The sequence below is a fragment of the Rhinoraja longicauda genome, chromosome 5 (assembly GCF_053455715.1).
Source record: "Rhinoraja longicauda isolate Sanriku21f chromosome 5, sRhiLon1.1, whole genome shotgun sequence".
In the NCBI taxonomy this organism is placed as follows: Eukaryota; Metazoa; Chordata; class Chondrichthyes; order Rajiformes; family Arhynchobatidae; genus Rhinoraja; species Rhinoraja longicauda.
Genome location: NC_135957.1, coordinates 79,242,872 through 79,267,317, shown reverse-complemented (window position 1 = coordinate 79,267,317; position 24,446 = coordinate 79,242,872). Strand labels below are relative to the sequence as shown.

General features: G+C 42.8%; 1 protein-coding gene across 3 annotated transcripts in view; it reads left to right on the top strand.

The window, feature by feature from the left end:
• The window catches only part of ascc3 (activating signal cointegrator 1 complex subunit 3), a 328,254-nt gene that overhangs the window by 65,859 nt on the left and 237,949 nt on the right, over window positions 1-24,446 (top strand). For all 3 annotated transcript variants that reach the window (XR_013547292.1, XM_078399847.1, XM_078399848.1), the window contains exon 11: window positions 6,762-6,926. Coding sequence is in view for 2 of the 3 variants with exons in the window: in XM_078399847.1 (XP_078255973.1) it covers window positions 6,762-6,926 (165 nt within the window). In the remaining variant the exon portion in view is untranslated. The remainder of the gene's footprint in view (window positions 1-6,761; window positions 6,927-24,446) is intronic.

Sequence of the window (24,446 nt, the reverse complement as noted above, 5' to 3'; positions counted from 1 at the left end):
GAAACGAAAGATCTCGGGGAAAACACACGCAGGTCATGGGGAGAACATACAAATTCTGTACAGACAGCACCTGTGGTCAGGATCGAACCCGGGTCTCTGGCTTGGTAAGGCAGCATCTCTACAGCTATGTCACCGGGTTGCCATGCCATTACTTCCTACAAAGTGAAATTAAAGTGGAGCTCAAGTGACAGCAAGTCATCAAGAGTGATGATCTCAATGTTTTTTATGCTCGTTTCAAAAGGGAGAACATCGATGTACTCCCTCCAGCCCCCATACCTCTCAATGGCTTCAGGGATTGATGTCGGAAGATCCTTCACAAGGATGGACTCTCGGAAAGCGTCCTGTACTGATGGTGTATCTGGGTGACCTTTTAAAACCTGTGCAAACCAGCTGGCTAGAGCTTTTATAAGCATCTTCAACCTCTCGTAACTGAGGGCAAATTTTATTTTGAATCACAATTTTTGGGTAGTAGTTTGTGTATTCCGTAAGGGCAAATTTCCCTTGCCTTAATGCAGGGATTGCTTGCATTTCTAGGATTTTCTGTTTGTCTAACAGTACTGGAACCTGCTTTTTTGTTATTAGTTGAACTTCACATTGACAACTACATGCTTGTTAATAAAGGGGACTCTTAATTTCTGAAACCTTGTTGATGTAGTGAGAAAGTCCCTAAAATATTTGTGAAGACAGAAAATCTCTGGAGGACCAAGCACAAGTGTTCAGGCGAAACGGTCGCCTAGTCTGCACTTGATCTCGCCGATGTGAAGGTAGCCACATCAGGAGCACCGAATGCATTGAACGAGGTTAGAGGAGGTTCTTGCAAACCTCTGACTCATCTGGAAAGGCTGCTGGGATCCCTGGATGGATGTGAGGGAGGAGGTGTAAGGGCAGATGCTGCATCTCCTGCACTTGCAGGGGAAAGTACCTGGGGAGGGGGATGGTCTGTCTTTCCCTCCACAGTTGCCTGACTGCTCTGTGTTTCTTTGTTTTCATTTTCTCAGATTTCTGGCACTTGCAATGTTTTCTCTTGAACCCTGAATATATTTTTTTGTATCAGCTGATTCTGTCCAAAATACAGCAGTCTCTTGGTGACCCATTTACAATTCCACTCAGTTTTTGCATATGTGAAACATATTCCCATGATGTAGTGAGCCAACCAACATGCTCAGTGATTAATGAGATGAGTCTAAGTGCAACGTTGGATCCATATATAAGATTCCCTGTGAGAGCTGAGATCAGATCTTTTTTTTGTTTTCTGGGTTCAGTATCTTAGATTAGCAAGTTAAACCAAAAGATGAATTTAAGAGCCTGATATTTAAGCGGCTTGAAGACTGTGAAACGGATACACAGTGTCAGCACACGCATGCACAGTATATATTTGCATGACAAAATGAACTTGTGATGCCTTGGTGTTTTGAGGTGAGGAATTCAAGAGTCTCACAGGCACAGAGCTTAGCACAGCATGACTGAATTTTAAGAACATGATACAGTTGCTTTAATCTAGAGAGCAGTCAATGGCACAACTGTCCTTAATGAGTTTATAGCCTAAAATCCATGATCACTTTTTTTTACAGCCCATTCTACATCCACTGTACTGCTCCATCTTTTTTAAAATGAAGGACAGAATAACATCGGCTATGTACGTACAATGCAGTTACAGATGTACCTATTATCATATCTTTTCATTTGCAATACTTAATCAGTGATCTAACAAATTTTCAACCTATCCAAACAATTTATATTCTAATTAGACACATAAAGCTGGAGTAGCTCAGCGGGTCAGACAGCTTCTCTGGAGAAAAGGAATAAGTGACGTTTCGGGTTGAGACCCTTCTTCAGACTGAAAGTCGGGAAAGTCAGATTAAAAATACTAGAATTTTCTAATGTTAAAAATGATGGGAATTGGTAGAGTAGATAAAGACATAGTATGTGCAGGCAAATGAGATAAGTTTATCTTGGTATCACGTTTAGCACTGATATAGTGGACTGTGGGGCCTATTCCTGCGCTACTTTCTACGTTCTGTGTTATATGAGGTGAGATCAAGAAAGGAGATCAATTACAGGTAATATTTTGTCATTTTCCTCCACTGTAAAAACCACATATACAAGTTATTTACTTAATAGTTTTGCTATTTCTTCTCATACTTGTTTTCGACGAGCTCCGTCTTGAACCACTCCCAGTATTTTCCTCTTGCTCTATAATTTTCTGAAATATTGCTGTTTCTCTATTATAGGCTGCCTGAACATCTTTGAGTTGAATTGTTGCACCATTGGTGGCCCTGCCTTCAGCGGTTAAGTCCTTAAGCTTCTGTCTCTAAACTTGTCTGTCTATCTCTTCCATCACCTCTAATGTGAACCTTAAAATCTAATTCTTTCATCAAGGTTTTAGTTTCTTGATGTCGCTTTATGTAGATTGGCAACAGTTCTTTTTTTCTTTGACAATGCTTCTTGGAAGTGCTTTGGGCTATTCTTGCTCGGTTACAATTACCATGTAATTTGAAATTAAGTTATCATTGCTATGATCATTTGATTAACATTCTTTTAATACTTACCACAATCATATTTTTTGTTTTGTTACTATTAATCGCAAATCCACATTAATGTGGAACACCAAACCAAAGTACAGCAGATGCTCAAAATTTGAAATATCAACAACAAAAATAGAAATGCTGAGAATACTCGAGTCAGACATAATTTATTTCAAGAGAAACAAAGTTAATAGTTCAGGGTAATGCACTTCAATCAGTTCGATTATGGTCACTGCATGCAAAATGCACCCTTCGTTTAAAATTGTTTAATTCAGAATTGTTATGCATCATTTAATTCATTTAGACCTGTTCCTTGCTGATTCTAAAACATTGTTTCCACAAAACCATTGCAGTTTCATGACATTGAACAACTTCAATTGTTTCAGCAAGTGCTGATGTTTCATGTTTGTTTGTGAGTTCCTCCAGTTTTGAAAAGATTCCAATTTCTAAATATGTAAATATACGTAGATTTTTGCTGATATTTTTATTTTGTTAAGAAACTGAATGAAATTCTTAAAATTGATAGTTGCGAAATTCAGAGCTTTATTATTTTGTTTCATTTGTTGTTTTCCAATAATTAATGTTTCATAAATTATTGGAAAACAACAAATCAAACAAAATAATAAAGCTCCAAATTTAACAACTATCAATTTTGAAAATTTCATTCCGTTTCTTAACAAAATTAAGAATTTTTAAGCTCTTAAGAGTGGAGGCTCCTTTCGGTGTGAGATAGCTAATGTGGGAATGATAAATTCCTGCTTATTGGAGAGAAAAGGGGAAATATGTGCTGTAATCCACAACTAAGGGGATTGGGGTGAAGCTGGGCAGCGAGGCCTGTCTGGGCCGAAAGAGCCTCAACGGTGGCAGTGATGGGTGTCTCGGCGGTGGCAGTGGGAGACTCAGCGGAGGTATCGGGAGACTCGGCGGCAATGTGGGCCTCGGCAGCAACGGGAGCCTCGGTGGTGGTGGGGCCTCGCTGTCGATGAGCGTGAAGGGGGAGGGGAAGACAATGGGGACCCAGCGTGGGGGACAATGGGAGAACAAAGGGGGACCCAGTGTGGGGGCGAGGGGCAGGGACTCTAGTTTAAAGTCCCCTGCCAAGAGGATAAGTCTATGATCTTTTGTTTGTTCATTGTTCCGGTGATGGCGCTGTGCACACGGCAGCCAGCCAACAGTCGCTTGTCTTTTTCTTTTTGTGTGCACTTTTAATTTCAAGTTATTGTGTACCTTGTGTGTTGTGACTGTCGGAAGATCAATTTCCCTCCGGGGATGAATAAAGTTTATCGTATTACAGAATACAGAATACAGAATACAGAGCTTTATTTGTCATTCGGTACCAAGGTACCGAACGAAATTACATAGCAGTCACACAAAAAAAAGAACACAAGACACATGACCCCAACACAAACGTCCATCACAGTGACTCCAAACACCCCTTCACTGTGATGGAGGCAACAAAACTTCCACTCCCTTCCCCACGCCCACGGACAGACAGCTCGTCCCCGACCGACCCGCACAGTCCCCGCAAGGGGATGGGAGTCCCCGCGGCCGAGCCGCACCGGGCGCTGAAACATCCTGCGGCCGAGCCGGGCGATTGAAGGCCCCGCGGCCGAGCCGCACCGGGTGCTGAAACGTCCCGTGGCCGAGCCGGGCGATGGAAGGACCCGCGGTCGTACCGTGCGCTGCTAAGTCCCGCAGCCGAGCCGCGCCAGGCGATGTTAGGTCCCGTGACCGAGCCGCACCAGCGATGTAAAGTCCCGTGGCCGAGCCGCGCCGGGCGATGGAAGGCCCCGCGGCCTAGCCGCACCGGGCACTGTTAAGTCCAGCGGCCGAGCCGCACCGGGCATATCGTAAAAGCGGAACATTGTAGTGTGAATGTTGTAAGTTAAATGTCAAGTGTTTAAATTGTCAAGTATTGTGCTACCATTGCTATCGTGTGCTGGTAGACATTCATCCTCAGAAGACTCATATTTTGCAGGCTATTAAATGAGTTTTTATATGCCCAGTAAATCAATTAGATTAAATGAATTGTGCATTGAGAATGGACATAGTTTTGTAAATCACGTTTTCATTATTTCACATCTGATAGTGCGTATTTTACTTTGGCTGTTATATTGACCTTTTTGAAGGTGATGTAGTGGGAGGTTGTGATGTTCAGGAGAAGGAAATTCTGAGGAGTTGATGATATTTTAGAGTACGAAATATAGAACCGTAGAAATTAGGAGTTAGGGTGGGCAATTTGGCCCTTTGAGCAAGTACTCCCATTCATGGCCTTCATGATCTTCATTCTCAACACCAGATTCCCTCGATAACTTTATAACCCTTGATGCCTTTGGTGAACATAATCTGAAGAGAGGTCCCAACCCGAAACGTGACTTGTCAATTCCACTACAGATGCTGCTTGAGTTGCTGAGTTTCTCTGCTACTTTGTTTTTTGCTCAGTCACTCTACCTCCTTTAAATGGGTTTACCGACCTGGTTTCCTTTGCCAGCTTTAATCCATAGATACACCAGCTATTGAGCAAAGACATTTCTCCTCATCTCAGTTCAAAATGTATTGTTCTCGATCCTGAGCTTGTGGCACGCACAGAATCTGTGGCCAAACTTGTCTAGCCTTACGTTTCAATGAGATCCTCTCTCTTCGAAATAAGTAAATATAAAGCCAAGACAAGTCAATCTTTCCTCATATATAGCCTACCATCTCATTATAGACAATAGACAATAGGTGCAGGAGTAGGCCATTCAGTCCTTCGAGCCAGCACCGCCATTCAATGCGATCATGGCTGATCACTCTCAATCAGTACACCGTTCCTGCCTTCTCCCCATACCCCCTCACTCCGCTATCCTTAAGAGCTCTATCCAGCTCTCTCTTGAAAGCATCCAACGAACTGGCCTCCACTGCCTTCTGAGGCAGAGAATTCCACATCTTCACCACTCTCTGACTGAAAAAGTTCTTCCTCATCTCCGTTCTAAATGGCCTACCCCTTATTCTTAAACTGTGGCACTTTGTTCTGGACTCCCCCAACATTGGGAACATGTTTCCTGCCTCTAATGTGTCCAATCCCCTAATTATCTTATATGTTTCAATAAGATCCCCCCTCATCCTTCTAAATTCCAGTGTATACAAGCCTAATTGCTCCAGCCTTTCAACATACGACAGTCCCGCCATTCCGGGAATTAACCTAGTGAACCTACGCTGCACGCCCTCAATAGCAAGAATATCCTTCCTCAAATTTGGAGACCAAAACTGCACACAGTACTCCAGGTGCGGTCTCACCAGGGCCCGGTACAACTGTAGAAGGACCTCTTTGCTCCTATACCTATTCTGATGAAACTGCTGTGTTCCATCTCATGGCAAGGATTTTGTTTCTGGTGCAAGGAGATCAAAATACCCACTGTACTTCAGATGTGGTCCTATGAGTTGTGAATCTGTGGAATTCTCTGCCACAGAAGGCAATGGAGGCCAATTCACTGGATGTTTTCAAGAGGGAATTAGATATTGTTCTTAGGGCTAGGGTTCTTAGGGAATCAAGATTATGCAGGAACGGGGTACTGATTTTGGATGATCAGCCATGATCATATTGAATGGCAGTACTAGCTCGAAGGGCCAAATGGCCTACTCCTGTACCTATTTTCTATGTTTCTATGATAGTGATTACTTTATCCCATAAAGGCACAGAAATGTGAAAACGCACACCATCAGATTCAGGGATAGCTTCTTCCCAGCTGTTATCAGGCAACTGAATCATCCTACCACAACCAGAGAGCAGTGATTATCTGCCACTTTGATGTTCCTCGAACTGCCCTTGCTGGCTTTATCTTGCAGTTAACATTATTTCCTTATCACTGTGAATAGATTGATTGTAATCATGTATTGTCTTTCTGCTGACTGGTCAATACGCAACAAAAATCTTTTCACTGTACCAATAAACTGAACCGAAGGGGGCAAAATTATGGCCCCGAAAAGTCTTGCCTTGGTATTCTGAATAACCCAGAACAGAACAGCACAGAATTGTGCCAATAATTAACATCTTTATTAAATACAGTTCTGAAGAAAGGCTGCATAGCTGGAAATATAGACTCAATTTCTTTCCCTGCCAATGTTTTCATACCTTCTGCATAAATAGAGACATTTTCCATTTTTTAATGTTAAAATATTGCACATGATATATTTGCAAAGAGAATCTTATGTAATATTTTTCTGTGTAGCATTGAGAATAATTTTATCTCTTATCAGATGCTTGTTACAACACCTGAAAAGTGGGATGTGGTAACGCGTAAGAGTGTTGGAGATGTTGCCTTGTCCCAGATCGTCAGACTGTTGATTTTGGATGAGGTTCACTTGCTACATGAAGATCGAGGACCAGTTCTCGAAAGCTTGGTGGCACGTACACTGCGACAGGTAAACAAAACGGATTTGTCAATTTCTTAGCACACATCTGTATCATATTACTGTACAATATTTAGTGTATGTAAAATAGGACATGTTGGTGTGGAAACAATACCACAATAAATGCTTGCTTTATTGTACCTCTCAGAATAACAAATACAACCAACGTTATTGTGCTGCAATTAATTTTGTAATTAACATTGTCTCTTGTGCAGATGTCTGAAGGTTTGGATGTTACAATCTATTATCAACATAAAGTATGAACAATTTTTTTTAGGACACGTTCACTTTGATGCAATGCCCCAGAATTTTCTGCCAGTGGCAGAGTGAAGGAACAGTTAGTTTTTACAGTTGTCAACTTGTGCTACCAAACTGACCTGATCCTTGATGACAAATCTTTGTGTGATCAGGACCTTAAGAAACACAATACTGGATTTTTCATACATATTCAAAAACTACAGGTCTACCACCAATTTTCCAGCACCGTTGGTTCCAGAGCTTTCTGGATTAAACATAGAAACATATAAAATAGGTGCAGGCGGAGGCCATTTGGCCCTTCGAGCCAGTACCGCCATTCATTCTGATCATGGCTGATCATCCACAATCAGTAACCCGTGCCTGCCTTCTCCCCATTTGCTATCTAACTCTTTTAAATTCATCCAGTGAATTGGCCTCTACTGCCTTCTACGGTAGACAATTCCACAAATTCACAACTCTCTGGGTGAAAACGTTTTTTTTCTCTTCTCAGTTTTAAATAGCCTCCCCTTTATTCTTAGACTGTGGCCCCTGGTTCTGGACTCCCCCAACATTGGGAACATTTTTCCTGCATTTAGCTTGTATAGTCCTTTTATAATTTGATATGTTTCTATAAGATCCCCTCTCATCTTTCTAAATTTCAGTGAATACAAGCCCAATCGTTCCAATCCTTCCCCATATGACAGTCCCGCCATCCCGCGAATTTATCTTGCGAACCTACGCTGCACTCCCTCAATGGGAAGAATGCCCTTCCTCAAATTAGGAGACCAAAACTGCACACAATACTCCAGGTGTGGTCCCTCCAGAGCCCTGTACAACTACAGTAGGACCTCCTTGCTCCTAAACTCAAATCCTCTTGCAATGAAGGCCAACATGCCATTAGCTTTCTTCATTGCCTGCTGTACCTGCCTGCTTACTTTCAGTGACTGATGTACAAGGGCACCCAGGTCTTGTTGAACCTCCCCTTTTCCTAATCTGACACCATTCAGATAATAATCTGCCTTCCTGTTCTTGCCACCAAAGTGGATAACTTCATTTTTATCCACATTATACTGCGTCTGCCATGTATCTGCCCACTCACCCAACCTATCCAAGTCACCTTGCAGCCTCATAGCATCCTCCTCGCAGCTCACTCTGCCACCCAACTTTGTGGCATCCGCAAACTTGGAGATGTTATATTTAATTCATTAATCATTAATATATATTGTAAATAACTGGGGTCCCAGCACCGAGCCTTGCAGAACCCCACTAGTCACTGCCTGCTATTCTGAAAAGGACCCGTTAATTCATACTCTTTGCTTCCTGTCTGCCAACCAGTTCTCTATCCATGAAAATACCCTATCCCTAATACCATATGCTCTAATTTTGCACATTACTCTCTTGTGTGGGACCATGTCAAAGGCTTTTTGAAAGTCCAGATACACCACATCCACTGGCTCTCCCTTATCCATTCTACTTGCTACATCCTCTAGGATGGTGTGTTGCCTCCCTTTTCTCAAGAATTTGATTGGATTTCTCAAATAAATAACCAAGAAGGTTGTTGAGGGCTGGGCCATATATGTTGTCTATATGGTCTTCAGCCAGGCCCAGGTTCTGCATTGTTGGCTGCTGTGGAAGGTTAGATCGCATGAGTTCCAGGGAGAGCCAGCTGAGTGCATGCAGGATTGACTATGGTCGGAAGCAGAGGATGGTGGTGTAAGAATGTTTTTCAGACAGGAGGCCTATGACCATTAGTGTGCCCCAGGGGCCAGTGCTGGACCCATTGTTGTTTGTCATCTATATTAATTGTATGAGCCATTTGTGTTGGTGCTGGCTGCTTTAGCGTGTAATATTATTTTGTCTAGATATATCTTGCCATATTATTTTGGACACTCGGGGGGCTGTCGTTAGATGAATACATATATGGGCATAATGGACTGGGAGGAACCAGAACTAGGTGGTATATCTGGAGACACAGGGACTGGGAGCAGTTAGACACGGGGACCTTGGAGGGATACAATTATTTCCAGACCTGCAACGAGAGCTGTGGGCAGCCGGGGAGAACAGAGCAGCCAGCTATGACTTGAATACGAAATAAGTACAGCCTGGTATATTCATCTTCTTGTTTGTACAACTGCTTCAATAAACAACTAATTAAACTGAAAATACATCTGGAAAATCTCTTTGTTGGGGTTTGCGTCAAGATCGGACCGGCTCCCTGTGGAATAATGGCAATTGGAAGAGAGTTTACTGAAAAAGACTGAAGTTGCTATTACACTTTAAGTAAGAGTTGCCTCTAAAGAGCCATTTTAAGAAAGAAATGGCTCTATGAGTGAGACTGGAGCTTGTGAATCAACTGGAGAGTACAAGGATTGTTTTACTTCACAAGCCTGACGCCAAATCCCACAGACTGGACAGGGTCGCTACCTGCGCTAATCTGACTAACGGAGATGGGAACCTTCGAAAGCCAATGCGCAGGAAAAGTGAGTACAGCATTAAGCTTTATTGGAAATGCTGTATATCAGAAGCTATATTGTAAAAAGGCTTCTGTAATGGAATGCTGATAAAGAAGTGACCTTGAGCATCGCGTGATATCAGTTGTTTTGAATTCTTGTGCTGATACGACTTTACATCAACACGGCTTAAAGGGATAGTGTACAAGTATGCCTGTGGTTAGATCTGATGTTCAGCCACTAGGTGGCAATATCAGAAAGGATTTCGTAAAGGGAAAAAGTTTTTCTGCATCATCTGCGTCTTCAACGTTCTCTGCTGTCATGAAATGGGTTGCTGCCCTGAAAGGCAAGCATGAGATTGATATTGAGGAAGAAGAAGACGAACAGAAGAGAAGACAGTTGAAAATAAAAGAAGAACAACCGAGAAGAAAGAAAGAACAGAAGAGACTAGAAGAACAATTGAAAGGCTTGGAATTGTTCCTTGACAAGATCAGGGGACAAGTGAAGATACCATCAGATCCACTCTTTGGAAACATCCAGGATGCTAAACCAGATGCAACTGTCAAAAGCTCTACTTTTGCTAAGGCAAGAGAAAAGCCGCAACGAAGAGCAAGCAATTTTGCAACAACTGCAAAACCTGTAGAAGCACAGGTGCAAGAAAATCTGACAACAAAGGGAATGAAAAGGGATGTATCTACCACCAAGCCACATGGTTCTTGTTTGTTCTGTAACAAAAGTGGTCACATATTGGGACAGTGTCCGCAGATCAAGCAGAAGGAGCACAAAGAAAAGATAGACTTCTTAAAGGAGAAGGGAATCTGTTTTGGATGTTTGAAAATAGGTCACATGAGCAAAGACTGCAAGAGTCGTTTGGCTTGCGATGTGTACAACCAAAATCATCCTGAAATACTTTGCATTGAACAAAAGGACACAGAAAAGAAACCAGAACATACAGAACAGAATGAAAAGCCAATTGCGAGTGATGCTGCACTCCCATCTCAAATGTGTGGGCATATTGGGGACGGTGATGAAACCTTCACCTTCTTCATTGTACCAGTACACATAAAGAGCCACAAGGGGAGCACAGTGTTGCAAACATACACATTTTTGCATTATGGAAGTTCATCTACCTTTTGCACAGAAAGCTTGATGAGAAGGCTGATCATTGCAGGACCAAAGACCAAAATTCTCTTGCGTACCATGAACCAAGTGAAGCCTGTGATCAGTCGTCATATCTCAGATTTGGAAATATCTAGTCTGGACAAAGACGATTTTATTCAACTATCTGTGTCGGAAAATAACTGCAGGTGCTGGTTCAAATCGAAGGTAGACACAAAATGCTGGAGTAACTCAGCGGGTCAGGCAGCATCTCCGGAGAGAAGCAATGGGTGACATTTCAGGTCGAGACCCTTCTTCACACTGAAGAAGGGTCTCGACCCGAAACTTCACCAATTCCTTCTCTCCTGAGATGCTGCCTGACCCGCTGAGTTACTCCAGCATTTTGTGTCTTATTCAACTATCTGATGTGTTCACACATAAGACCATGCCTGTTTCTCAGCTAAACATTCCCAGACAAGAAGACCTCAAACAATGGCCTTACTTGAAGGATATCAAAATTCCTGAAATAGACTCGCATTAACCTACTCATCAGGACAAATACTTCAAACGTATTGGAACCTTGGGAGCTGGTCAATAGCCAAGGGGATGGACCATACGCTGTAAAAACCCTACTTGGGTGGGTCATTTATGCTTGAAACGCAAGTTTGGCAAAAGAATGAGAAGTTTTACGATGAATATACATCTTTTCTCACAGAAATGATTGCCAATGGTGATGCTGAAAGTGGACCAGCTGAATCGAAGTGATGGAGAACTCTGGTACATCCCTCACCACGGGGTGTATCACTCAAAGAAAGGAACTTTAAGGGTGGTCCTTGACTACGGTGCAGTCTTCAAAGGAAAATCACGTAACTGCCAACTGCTGCAGGGTCCAGACCTAACCAACTCACTAATTGGAGTTTCCATCAGATTCAGACAAGAACCAGTTGGTTTGATAGCTGACATCAAAGCAATGTTTCATCAGGTCAAAGTAACAGAAAAGTATATTGACTATCTGCGATTTCTGTGGTGACCCGATGGTGATGTTCAGCAAGATCTTGTTGAATACCAGATGAAGGTACATCTTTTTGAAGCCTTATCGTCACAAAGTTGTGCAAATTTTGCATTAAGGAAAATTGCTGAAGATAACCAAACTCACTTTCCAGCAGAGGTGACAAACACGGTAAAGAACAACTTCTATGTAGATGATTGTTTAAAATCCATGCCTTCGGTTCAAGAAGCAGTTCAGATGGTAAAAGACCTGACTGCCATCTGCCAAATGGGAGGATTCATGCTGTCAAAATGGATCAGCAACAGCCCCGTGCTGTATTGGCATCCATTCCTCAAGAAAACAGAACCAAAGAGATCAAGGAGTTGGATTTGGACAAAGACAATCTGCCAATGGAAAGAGCACTGGGATTGCGCTGATGCGTTGAAACAGATGTGTTCAAGTTCAGAATTGCTGCACAGGAGCAACCATACACTAGACGTGGCATCTTGTCCGTGGTCGGCTCTATATACAATCCTTTAGGATTTCTAGCATCATATACTCTGCCAGCCAAGCTGATTATGCAGGAGCTCTGCAAGGAAAAGCTTGGTTGGGATGAGAACATACCCCAAACCTTCTCTCAGCGATGGACAGGATGTTCTAGCAGATCTCAACAAGATTGCGGAGTTTAAAGTGGACCGGTGTATGAAGCCCACAAGCTTTGGTCAAATCAGATATGCACAGCTGCACCACTTTTCAGACGCCAGGGAAAGTGGCTACGGTACTGTTTCATATTTAAGATTGGAAAACAATATCAAAGTGGTGCATATTGCATTCATAATGGAAAAATCCAGAGTAGCACCATTAAAACAGATGACGATTCCCAGAATGGAGCTTACAGCTGCAGTCCTAGCTGTCAGAGTTGACACAGTGCTGCAAAAAGAATTACAGCTTCAACTGGACAAATCTATCTTTTGACAATAGTACAACAGTGCTCAAGTACATCAACAACAAAACCAAACGCTTTCAAACATTTGTAGCCATTAGGATCTCTTTTGTAAGGGATACTACTGATGTATCACAATGGAGATATGTTAGCACAAAGGAAAATCCTGCAGATGAAGCATCTAGAGGACTAACAGCAAACTGCTTCTTAAGCTGCAAAAGATGCATCAAGGGACCAGAGTTTCTCTGTAAGCCAGACAGAGAATGGCCAAAACCTCACTTGGAATTTGCAATCTCTGCTGATGATTCAGAAATCAAGCACGACATTACAGTGAACGTCATTATCAAAAATCCATTGAATCCCACAAACTCTTTGATCACCTATTTCTCATCATGGAGGAATCTGAAGACTGCTGTAGCTTGGCTTCTTAAAGTAAAAACAACACTCTTGCAGCTGACTCGAAGGAGAAAGAAAATTCAGACTGCTGTGAATAGCCTTGAAAATGATCCTGGCAAACGGAAAGAAAAGGTTGAAAAGGAGATGCAAGTCTTTAAAGCAACACTCCGCGGACAATGTTTATGGCACATTCATCTCTTTCAGTCAAAGACAAAGATTTGAAGAAGACCTATCAGGACTAGAAGCTGGTAGTAATGGTGTCAAAAGAAGCAGTCATTTGTGCAAACTGGATCCGGTACTGAATGATGCACTTCTGAGAGTAGGCGGTCGCCTGAATAGACTAGCGATGCCTGAAGAGGCTAAACATCCTATTATTCTCTCGAAGGACCTTCACATATCAACACTACTGTTACGACATATCCATGAACAGCTCGGACATGGAGGAAGAAATCATATGCTCTCTCGTCTCCGTAAAAGATACTGGATTATCAAAGCTAACTCCGCTGCAAGAAAAATCATAACAGAATGCATTGTGTGTAAACAACAGCAGGGAAGAGTTGGGGAACAAAAGATGGCAGATTTGCCCCTGGTGAGAATTCTACCAGACAAGCCTCCATTTACAGATGTCGGAGTAGACTACTTCAGTTCATATAGAGATCAAAAGAGGATGAAGTTTTGTTAAAAGGTATGGTGTAATCTTCACCTGCATGGCAAGCAGGGCAGTACATCTTGAAGTTGCGTATATACTTGACACAGATTCCTGCATCAATGCGTTACGAAGATTCATTTGTCAACAAGCTCACGTTTCATCTTTAAGATCAGACAAGATCAGGCACAAATTTTATCGCAGCGGAAAGAGAATTGAGAGAAGCATTCAATAGCTTGAATCAGGACAAGATCCGGAGTGCTATGCTTCAGCAAGGGATAAGGTGGTACTTTAACCCTCCAGCAGGATCCCATCACGGCGGTGTTTGAGAACAATTGATCCGCATGGTTCGAAATGTGCTGCTCCCTGTCCTTAGCCAACAAGTTCTGGACGATGAAGGATTGCAAACTTTAATTTGTGAAGTTGAACCAATTTAAATTCTAATTACCAAGAGTTCTGATGATCCATTGGACCTGGAAGCACTCACACCAAACCATCTTCTTCTGTTGAAAGCCAAGCCAATACTACCACCTGGACTCTTTGTAAAGGAAGACATACATTAGACACAGATGGAGACAGGTACAATATATGGCAGATCTCTTGGAAATGGTGGGTACAAGAATACTTGCCTCTAATCCAAAAAATGACAATGGTGGTCTAAGGTAAAAAGAAGCTGTGCTCCAGGTGACATTGTCATGGTGGCTGATTGCACTGCATCATGAGGCTCCTGGTTAATGGGCAGAATATTTGAGACCATACCAGATGCACAAGGTCTTGCGCGCACAGTTCAACTGCAGACTAAGAGCAACATCTTGGAAAGACCGATAACGAAGATATGTCTGCTCTGAGAAGCTGATACCTGAGTACAGCAAAGAATGGTGGCCTTAAAGATTGACGAATCACTAAAGTAGATTAGATGCCAACATATCGTGCATACCTTTTTTTTTTGATTGTGTGTAAAGTTTTATAGCTCCTTTTAATGTTTATTAGTAATTGTTTTGTTATATACGTAGAACAATTAGGGGCCGGTGTGTAGGAGCCATTTGTGTTGGTGCTGGCTGCTTTAGCATATAATATTATTCTGTCTCGATATATCTTGTCGTATTATTTTGGACACTCGGGGGCTGTCGTTAGATGAATACATATATGGGCATAATAGACTGGGAGGAGCCAGAACTAGGTGGTATATCTGGAGACACAGGGACTGGGAGGAGTTAGACACGGGGAGCTTGAAGAGATACAATTCTTACCAGACCTGCAACGAGAGCTGTGGGCAGACGGGGAGAACAGAGCAGCCAGCTATGACTTGAATGCGAAATAAGTACAGCCTGGTATGTTCATCTTCTTGTTTGAACAACTACTTCAATAAACAACTAATTAAACTGAAAATACGTCTGGAAAATCTCCTTGTTGGGGATCAGACTGGCTCCCTGTGGAGTAATGACAATTAGAAGAGAGTTTACTGAAAAAGACTGAAGTTGCCATTACATTAACAATTTGGATGAGAATGTTCATGGCATGATTAGTTAGGTTGCAGATGACGCCGAAATATATGCATTGTCAACTCCATTGTCACGATTTCACTGAAAGTGTATTACTAACCTCCAAGCTGTCAACAGGAGATGGCGGAACACATATGTAGACAAGCACCAGGAAATGTATAAATATGGGGTTTTAGTGGGGATACAGAGGATTTCAATTTCACAAATATTAACTATAATTGCTTTAGCACATAAGGCTCGAGGAGGGGGGGAGCGATTTTTGTTTTACAGAGCTTTGGACACTGTGTGAATAGATCAAGGAGGAAAGGGGCTTTACAAGAGTGAAATGCTCAGCATGCCACATCTGTGGGAAGAGACACGAGCTAATGTTTCAGGTTAATGACCCTTCCTCAGAACTGAGAAGACAAAAGAAACGGAAGGTAGGGGAAGTGAGGAAGTCTCAGATATACACTCTTATTTAAATTAGTCCAGTCCATGCACCCCACCCCTCCCCTCCCATTGTTTTTATTCTGCTCATTGAAATTAATTCATTTTTGGTTAAGGACACTTCTCCATGTCTCTAGATTTTTCCTCTGATTGACAATAATCAGCACATTTTCTAATCAGTCTTGGTGAAGGTCAGTTGTAATGTGAGGCAATGCTCTCTCCTGTGGCAGGTGACATTTCCATTGTGCATGTTTAATCTCAGTTGATCAAAGCTTTACTTGTTAAATCCATGCCGGTGCTGCTGTGCAATTGCACATACCAAAACCACTGAGCAAGTCTTACAATTTATTTAACGTATGATTTACAGATTTAATTTTTGCTCATGTCTCTCAACTTGAATTTGTGCGAAAGATAGACACAAAGTGTTGTAGTAACTCAGCCGGTCAGGCAGCATCTCTGGAGAAAAGGAATAGGTGATGTTTCGGGTCGGAACCCTTCTTCAGACTGAAAGATGGAGAAAGCCAGAACAAAGCACTGTCGGCAACAGATTAACATGAAGTGTGGAGTCCATAATGTGCCATTGTTGGCTGGGGAAGATGTGCTAACAACTTGTAGAATGACGTGTGGGTGAGGGGAGGGGGCGGGGGGGGGAGGAAATGAATGCAGGAGTTACTTGAGATTAGAAAAATCAATGTTCATACCACTGGGTTACAAGATGCCCAAGCAAAATATGAGGGGCTGTTCCTCCAATCTGCGTGTGGCCTCACTCTGACAGTGCAGGAGGCCCAGGACAGAAAGGTTAGTATGAGAGAGAGAGTAAAGATTTTTAGTAAGTCAAGTCAAGTTTATTTGTCACATACACATACACGATGTGCAGTGAAATGAAAGTGGCTGAGAGATTGCATGGCTAATGTGGACTGAACGTAAGTGTTCAGCGAAACAATCACCAATGTACTCTGTACATTTGCCTGTTTTAACGATAGAAAAAAACCCAAAATCAATTATATTTCTTCAAGAGCAGCTGCATAGGTTTCATTGGTTCACTATATATTGTAGATATTATACACCTCTACACAGGCATGTGGATTTCTGCGTTTTAAAAATCCATTTTCCACGCTTTCTGCGTTTTTCACTTTGCCAAAATCGTGTTTACCAACGGAGATATTGATTCGAAAAAAGGAAAGAAAAACAAAGAAAAGAAACAATGTATAGCAGCGTTTCTCAACTGGGGTTCCCCGGAACACTAGGGTTCCGCTAGAGGTTGCTATGGGTTCCGTGAGAAATAGCCACTAATCATTGAAATCTGGGCAAAATTACGAGAGCCCATTTGAAATCACCCCGCCCTGGAAGTCTCCCTGAAAATGTGGCACCTAGGCTGGGCAAGGCAGTCAATCTCTACCTCATCGGGACTTCCACGGCCGATCGGGACTTCCACGGCAGGTTGAATTTGCAACCTGCGGCCGGGGCTCTGGAACTCCAGCCCAGCTGGAGCCAGCATATGAAGATCTATCCCCATAGCCGACTTCCTTGGCCGGCTGGATAAACCAGCAAAGCTCTGGAACAAGAATGCCAGAAAATCAGTGGTGGAACTGTAATGAGTAAATATTAAATTTAAGTGCAAGATTATACAACTAAATTAATTAAAATAATAAAAATGTTATTAGTATACAGTGACATATTCACATTATAATGTAATGTCTGTTTTTACTTTGAAATGCACTAAAGGAGGCTTGAAACTGGTAATTATGCGTGTAAATTTTCAAAAAAATGTTGACCCCACTACGCGTCTCGCAAGCGCTCGGCTCTTTCCCTCTTTTTTTTAACATCACTTACATGCCTGTCCTCATCCTCCTCCATTTCAAGGAATATTATGTTGATTAATAATAATAATAATAATAATAATACATTTATTTTATATAGCGCTTTTCAAGATACTCAAAGACGCTTTACAAAGCAAACAAGACATAAAAACAAACAAACAAACAAAAGATTTGTCCTGACGGAGAAGCGGCAAACAAATAGCGCCAGCGTCCTCTCACGTCAGGGTCCGACAGTAAACAATAAAGAATACAAGACACACAATTACAATTTAACACAAACAACCATCACAGTGATTGCTCCAGGCACACCCTCACTGTGATGGAAGGCAAAGAAAAGTCTTATCTCCTCCTCATTCTTCTCCCGTGGTCAGGCAGTTAAACTGCTGCCTCGAGGCGATCGAGGCTCCCGACTTTTGAAGCCCCCGCCGGGCGATGGAAAGTCCCAGGCCGAGCCGAGCAGGCCGATGAAGGTCCTAAGCCCCCACCGGGCGATGGAAAGTGCCGCGGCCGAGCCACGCAGGGCGATGAAGGCCCTGCGAGCGGGTCGATCAAACCTCGTGATTCGGGGTGGTCGAAGCTGCTACGGCTGGAGCTCCCGAACGCCGGTCGCCAGCCAGGGACCTGCGAGCTCCCGATGTTGCGGTCTGCAGGGCCCACGGCCGAAGCCTCCGAGATGGTAAGTTCAGGCCCTGCGACCGGAGTCTTCAAGGTCGATCCCAGCTGGAGGCCGCTGACTCCACAGTGTTAGGCCGTAGCACGAACGGAGATACGACACGATAAAGATTAACAGGATTAGCTCCTTTTTTTTAAAAAAAGGCGACCTGAATGTAAGTTTTACATAGAAACATCGAAAATAGGTGCAGGAGGAAGCCATTTGACCCTGTGAGCCAGCATTGCCATTCATTGTGATCATGGCTGATCATCCACAATCAGTAACCTGTGCCTGCCTTCTCCCCATATCCCTTGATTCCGCTAGCCCCTCGATCGCTATCTAACTCTCTTTTAAATTCATTCAGTGAATTGGCCTCTACTGCCTTCTGTGGCAGAGAATTCCACAAATTCACAACTCTGGGTGAAAAAGTTTCTTCTCACCTCAGTTTTAAATGGCCTTCCCTTTGTTCTTTGACAGTGGCCCCTGGTTCTTGACTCCCCCAACATTGGGAACATTTTTCCTGCATCTCGCTTGTCCAGTTCTTTTATAATGTTATATGTTTCAATAAGATCCCCTTTCATCCTTCTAAATTCCAGTGAATACAAACCCAGTATGAATCTGCATTTAAACTCGCTGATATAAGAAGAAAAGAACCCCCTTCAATGAGATTTAAGGTCATCCAATCTTGCTGGGAGAGGAAGGGAGAAATTATGTTCTGTTTTGGTCATCGTGTGAAAGGAAACATTTTGTTAAGTTGGAGAGGGGGCAGGGAAGATTTACGAGGATGTTACCAAGACTCGAGGGCCTAAGCTATAGGGAAAGGTTGAACAGGCTGGGACTTTATTCCTTGGAATGCAGGAGGATGAGGAGTGATCATAGAGAGGTGTATTTCGTGTTCTTGTTCTATGCCTGTATGAAACTTTGCGAGTCTTCAAGATCCAACAGAAGTCTTTATTACAGTAACTTCAATGCTGGCAGCAAGACAACTAAAATGGTTGCAACTACACCATCTGACTGCACACTCCACACTGTATACAGCCAAGATAACTATGTACAAAACATCTCCCTTTGTCCTGTGCAACGCCACCTGCTGCACGGGAGGAGCAACGGGTCCTCACAGTCTATCAAACATCACAGTGGATAAGATCATGAATTGAATTGAATAAATTTTATTAGCCAAGTATATATACATAAAAGGAATTTGCCTTGGTGCTTTGCTCACAAGTAACAACACGACATACAGTAAACAATTAAGAACAAAACATTATAATTTACACATTATAGGGGAATAGATAGGGTAAATGCACAGAGCCTTTTAACTAGGGTAGAGGATTCAAGAACCACAGGACATAAGTTTTAGGCAAGAGGGGGAAAATTTAATAGGAACCTGAGGGACAACTTTTTCACACAAAGGGTGGTGGGTATATGGAATGAGCTGCCAGAGGAGACAATAGTAAAATCGCAATAAGGTGATCATCTTTTTATTTTACTGTCTCATCCATAAAGGCTCACTGGATTTTTTTAGATTTATTATTGTGTTATCTCTATCGAGGAACAGTACAGTGAAAAGCTTTGTTTTGCATGCTGTCCAAACAGGCCAGATATACCATGCATGAATACGATCAGTTCAAACTCAAGTACAATAGAAAGAATAGAGTTCTCAGCATGTAGCATAGGAGAATAACTGCAGATGCTGGTACAAATCGAAGGTATACACAAAATGCTGGAGTAACTCAGCGGGTCAGGCAGCATCTCTGGAGTAAGACCTGTGTGATCTCCTGGACAAATTTCGATCGCCTAGCTTGGGGTCGGAGAGGAATTTCCCGGATTTTTTTCTCCCAAATTGGCCTGGGTTTTTTAATCCGGTTTTTCGCCTCTCCCAGGAGATCACTCAGTTCTTTGGGGTGGGCGGTTGGAGCGGTTGGAGCAGCGGCCGGGCGGTAGGTTTAGTAACCGAGCACGGGGCTTTGTTTGGGGAGTATGAGTACCAGGGCAGTTTTTTGTTCTGGGTGTCGGATGTGGGGAATCTGGGAGTCTGATAGTCTTCCAGACATCCACATCTGCGCCAGGTGTGACGAGATGGGGCTCCTAAGGGACCGTGTTAGGAACCTGGAGCTGCAGATTGATGACCTCCGTCTGATCAGGGAGAGTGAGGAGGTTATAGATAGGAGTTACAGAGAAGTGGTCACTCCTAGACCACGGGAGGTAGACAAGTGGGTCACGGTTAGGGGGGGCAAGGAGCAGAGGCAGGGACTAGGGAGTACCCCGGTGGCTGTACCCCATGGAAATAAGTACTCCTGTTTAAGTACTGTTGGGGGGGACAGCCTACCTGGGGGCAGCGACGGCACCCGGGCCTCTGGCAAGGAGTCCGGCCCTGTTGCTCAGAAGGGTAGGGAAAGGAAGAGGAGAGCGATAGCAATAGGGGACTCTATAGTGAGGGGGTCAGATAGGCGTTTCTGTGGACGTAGTCGGGAGACCCGGATGGTGGTTTGCCTCCCTGGTGCCGGTGTCCGGGATGTGTCTGAGCATGTCCAGGATATCCTGAAAGGGGAGGGAGAGGAGCCAGAGGTCGTGGTACATATAGGTACCAACAATATAGGTAGGATAAGGGAAGAGGTCCTGAAAGGAGAATTTAGGCGGCTAGGAAGAGAGTTTAAAAAAAGGACTTCCAAAGCAATAATCTCAGGCTTACTGCCTGTGCCACGCGATAGTGAGAATAGGAATGGAGTGAGGTGGAGGATAAATACGTGGCTGAGGAACTGGTGCAGGGAGCAGGGTTTCAAGTTTCTGGATCATTGGGACCTCTTCTGGGGGAAGTATGACCTGTACAAAAAGGACGGGTTGCATCTGAACCTGAGGGGAACCAATATCCTGGCGGGGAGATTTGCTAAAATAATTGCGGAGACTTTAAACTAGTACGGTTGGGGGGAGGGACTTAAACACAGATAGCTAACAGGCAGTGTGTGAGGCAGGAGGCAGAAAAGGGAAACACTCAGACCCAATATGTAGGAGAGAAAGAAGGGAAAAGAAATAAACTGAGAATAAGAAATGATGGGTCCCTTAAATGTGTATATTTTAATGCTAGGAGCATTGTAAGAAAGGTGGATGAGCTTAGAGCCTGGATTGACATCTGGAAGTATGATGTTGTGGCGATCAGTGAAACATGGTTGCAGGAGGGTTGCGATTGGCAATTAAATATTCCAGGATTTCATTGTTTCAGATGTGATAGAATCGGAGGGGCAAGAGGTGGGGGTGTTGCATTGCTTGTCAGGGAGGATATCACAGCAGTGCTTTGGCAGGACAGACTAGAAGGCTCGATTAGGGAGGCTGTTTGGGTGGAACTCAGAAATGAGAAAGGTTTAGCAACACTTATAGGGGTGTATTATAGACCGCCAAATAGGGAACGAGAATTGGAAGAGCAAATATGTAAGGAGATAGCAGATATTAGTAGTAAGCACAGAGTAGTGATTGTGGGTGATTTCAATTTTCCGTATATAGACTGGGAATCACATTCTGTTAAAGGGCTGGATGGTTTGGAGTTTGTAAAATGTGTGCAGGATAGTTTTTTGCAGCAATACGTAGAGGTGCCTACCAGAGAAGGGGCAGTGTTGGACCTCCTGTTAGGAAATGAGATGGGTCAGGTGACGGAGGTATGTGTTGAGGAGCACTTTGGGTCTAGTGATCACAATGCCATTAGTTTCAATATCATTATGGAGAAGGTCAAATCAGGACCAAGGGTTGAGATTTTGGATTGGAGAAAGGCTAATTTTGAGGAGATGAGAAAGGATTTAAAAGAAGTGAAATGGAAATTTTTGTTTTATGAAAAGGATATAATAGAGAAATGGAGGATATTTAAAGGTGACATTTTGAGAGTACAGAGTCTTTATGTCCCTGTTCGGTGGAAAGGAAAGAATAATAATTTGAAAGAGCCGTGGTTTTCCAGGGAAATTGGACACTTGGTTTGGAAAAAGAGGGAGATATACAATAAATATAAGCGGCAGGGAGTAAATGAGGTTCTTGAGGAATATAAAGAATGTAAAAGGAATCTTAAGAAGGAAATTAGAAAAGCGAAAAAAAGATATGAGGCTGATTTGGCAATTAATGTAAAAGTAAACCCCAAGGGGTTCTACAGATATGTCAATAGCAAAAGGATAGTGAGGGATAAAATTGGTCCATTAGAGAGTCAGAGTGGGCAGCTATGTGCTGAGCCGGAAGAAATGGGGGAGATATTAAACAATTTCTTTTCTTCGGTATTTACCGAGGAGAAGGATATTGAATTATGTGAGGTAAGCGAAACAAGTAGAGTAGTGATGGAAATTAGGAGGATTAAAGAAGAAGAGGTACGGACACTTTTGAAAAATATAAAAGTGGATAAGTCGCCAGGTCCTGATAGGATATTCCCTAGGACATTGAGGGAAGTTAGTGCAGAAATAGCAGGGGCTATGACGGAAATATTTCAAACGTCATTAGAAACGGGGATGGTGCCGGAAGATTAGCGCATTGCGCATGTTGTGCCTTTGTTTAAAAAAGGTTCTAAAAGTAAACCTAGCAATTATAGACCTATTAGTTTGACGTCTGTGGTGGGAAAATTAATGGAAAATATACTTAGGGACAATATATATAATTATTTGGATAATCAAGGCCTGATTAGAAACAGTCAACATGGATTTGTGCCTGGAAGGTCATGTTTGACTAATCTTCTTGAATTTTTTGAAGAGGTTACCAGGGAAATTGATAAGGGCAAGGCTGTGGATGTTGTCTATATGGACTTCAGTAAGGCATTTGACAAGGTTCCACATGGAAGGTTGATTAAGAAGGTTAAATCGTTGGGTATTAATAGTGAGGTTGCAAGATGGATTCAACAATGGCTGAATGGGAGATACCAGAGGGTAACGGTTGACAATTGTATGTCAGGTTGGAGGCCAGTGTCTAGTGGAGTACCCCAAGGATCTGTGTTGGGTCCACTGTTGTTTGTCATTTACATTAATGATCTGGATGATGGTGTGGCAAATTGGATTAGTAAATATGCAGATGATACTAAGATAGGTGGAGTAGTTGATAGTGAGGTAGATTTTCAAAGTCTACAGAGAGACTTGGGCCTTTTGGAAGGGTGGGCTGAAAGATGGCAGATGGAGTTTAATGCTGATAAGTGTGAGGTGCTGCATTTTGGTAGGACAAATCAAAATAGGACGTACAGGGTAAATGGTAGGGAATTGAGGAATGCAGTGGAACAGAGGGATCTGGGAATAACTGTGCATTGTTCCCTGAAGGTGGAATCTCATGTGGATAGGGTGGTGAAGAAGGCGTTTGGTATGCTTGCCTTTATAAATCAGAGCATCGAGTATAGAAGTTGGGATGTAATGTTAAAATTGTACAGGGCATTGGTGAGGCCGAATCTGGAGTATGGTGTGCAGTTCTGGTCGCCAAATTATAGGAAGGATGTCGACAAAATGGAGAGGGTACAGAGGAGATTTACTAGAATGTTGCCTGGGTTTCAGCACTTAGGCTACAGAGAGAGGTTGAACAGGTTGGGTCTTTATTCTTTGGAGCGTAGAAGGTTGAGGGGGGACTTGATAGAGGTTTTTTAAATTTTGAGAGGGTCGGACAGAGTTGACGTGGGTAGGCTTTTCCCTTTGAGAGTGGGGAAGATTCCAACAAGGGGACATAGTTTCAGAATTGAGGGACAAAGGTTTAGGGGTAACATGAGGGGGAACTTCTTTACTCAGAGGGTGGTGGCTGTATGGAATGGGCTTCCGGTGGAAGTGGTGGAGGCTGGCTCGATTTTATTATTTAAGAGTAAATTGGATAGGTATATGGATAGGAGGGGATTAGAGGGTTATGGACTGAGTGCAGGTAGATGAGACTAGGTCAGGGAGAATGGTCGGCGTGGACTGGTAGGGCCAGACAGGCCTGTTTCCATGCTGTAGTTGTTATATGTTATATGTTATGTTATAGAATTTAAGTTTACAGCAGTGTTTAAATCGTGATCTACTGCCAGAGGGTGAGAATCGTGCCAGCTGAATGACATTTATCAGTATTAAATTGAGCTATACTTGTGTTTTGGTAAAAAACACATTTATGTTGGTATTAAAGTAAATCAATCATAACAGATATGGAACATTGTAAAAATATTGAATCGTACACTTGAACTTTTTCTTCCATGGAGCCCTGGTTCTAATCTTTACAAGGCTAATATACTTTGTTCTCTGATCCCCCTCCATACTTTTGTGGGTTATTAAGTTTGTTCACATTCAAGACCTTCAATAAAGATTATACTCTCACAACCCTTTTGTGTTTGCTATTTTTTCGTCCAAAATGAATTGTTTTTTCTTTACCTATGTTATAAATCACACAACTTTGTTTTGTCCATTTTC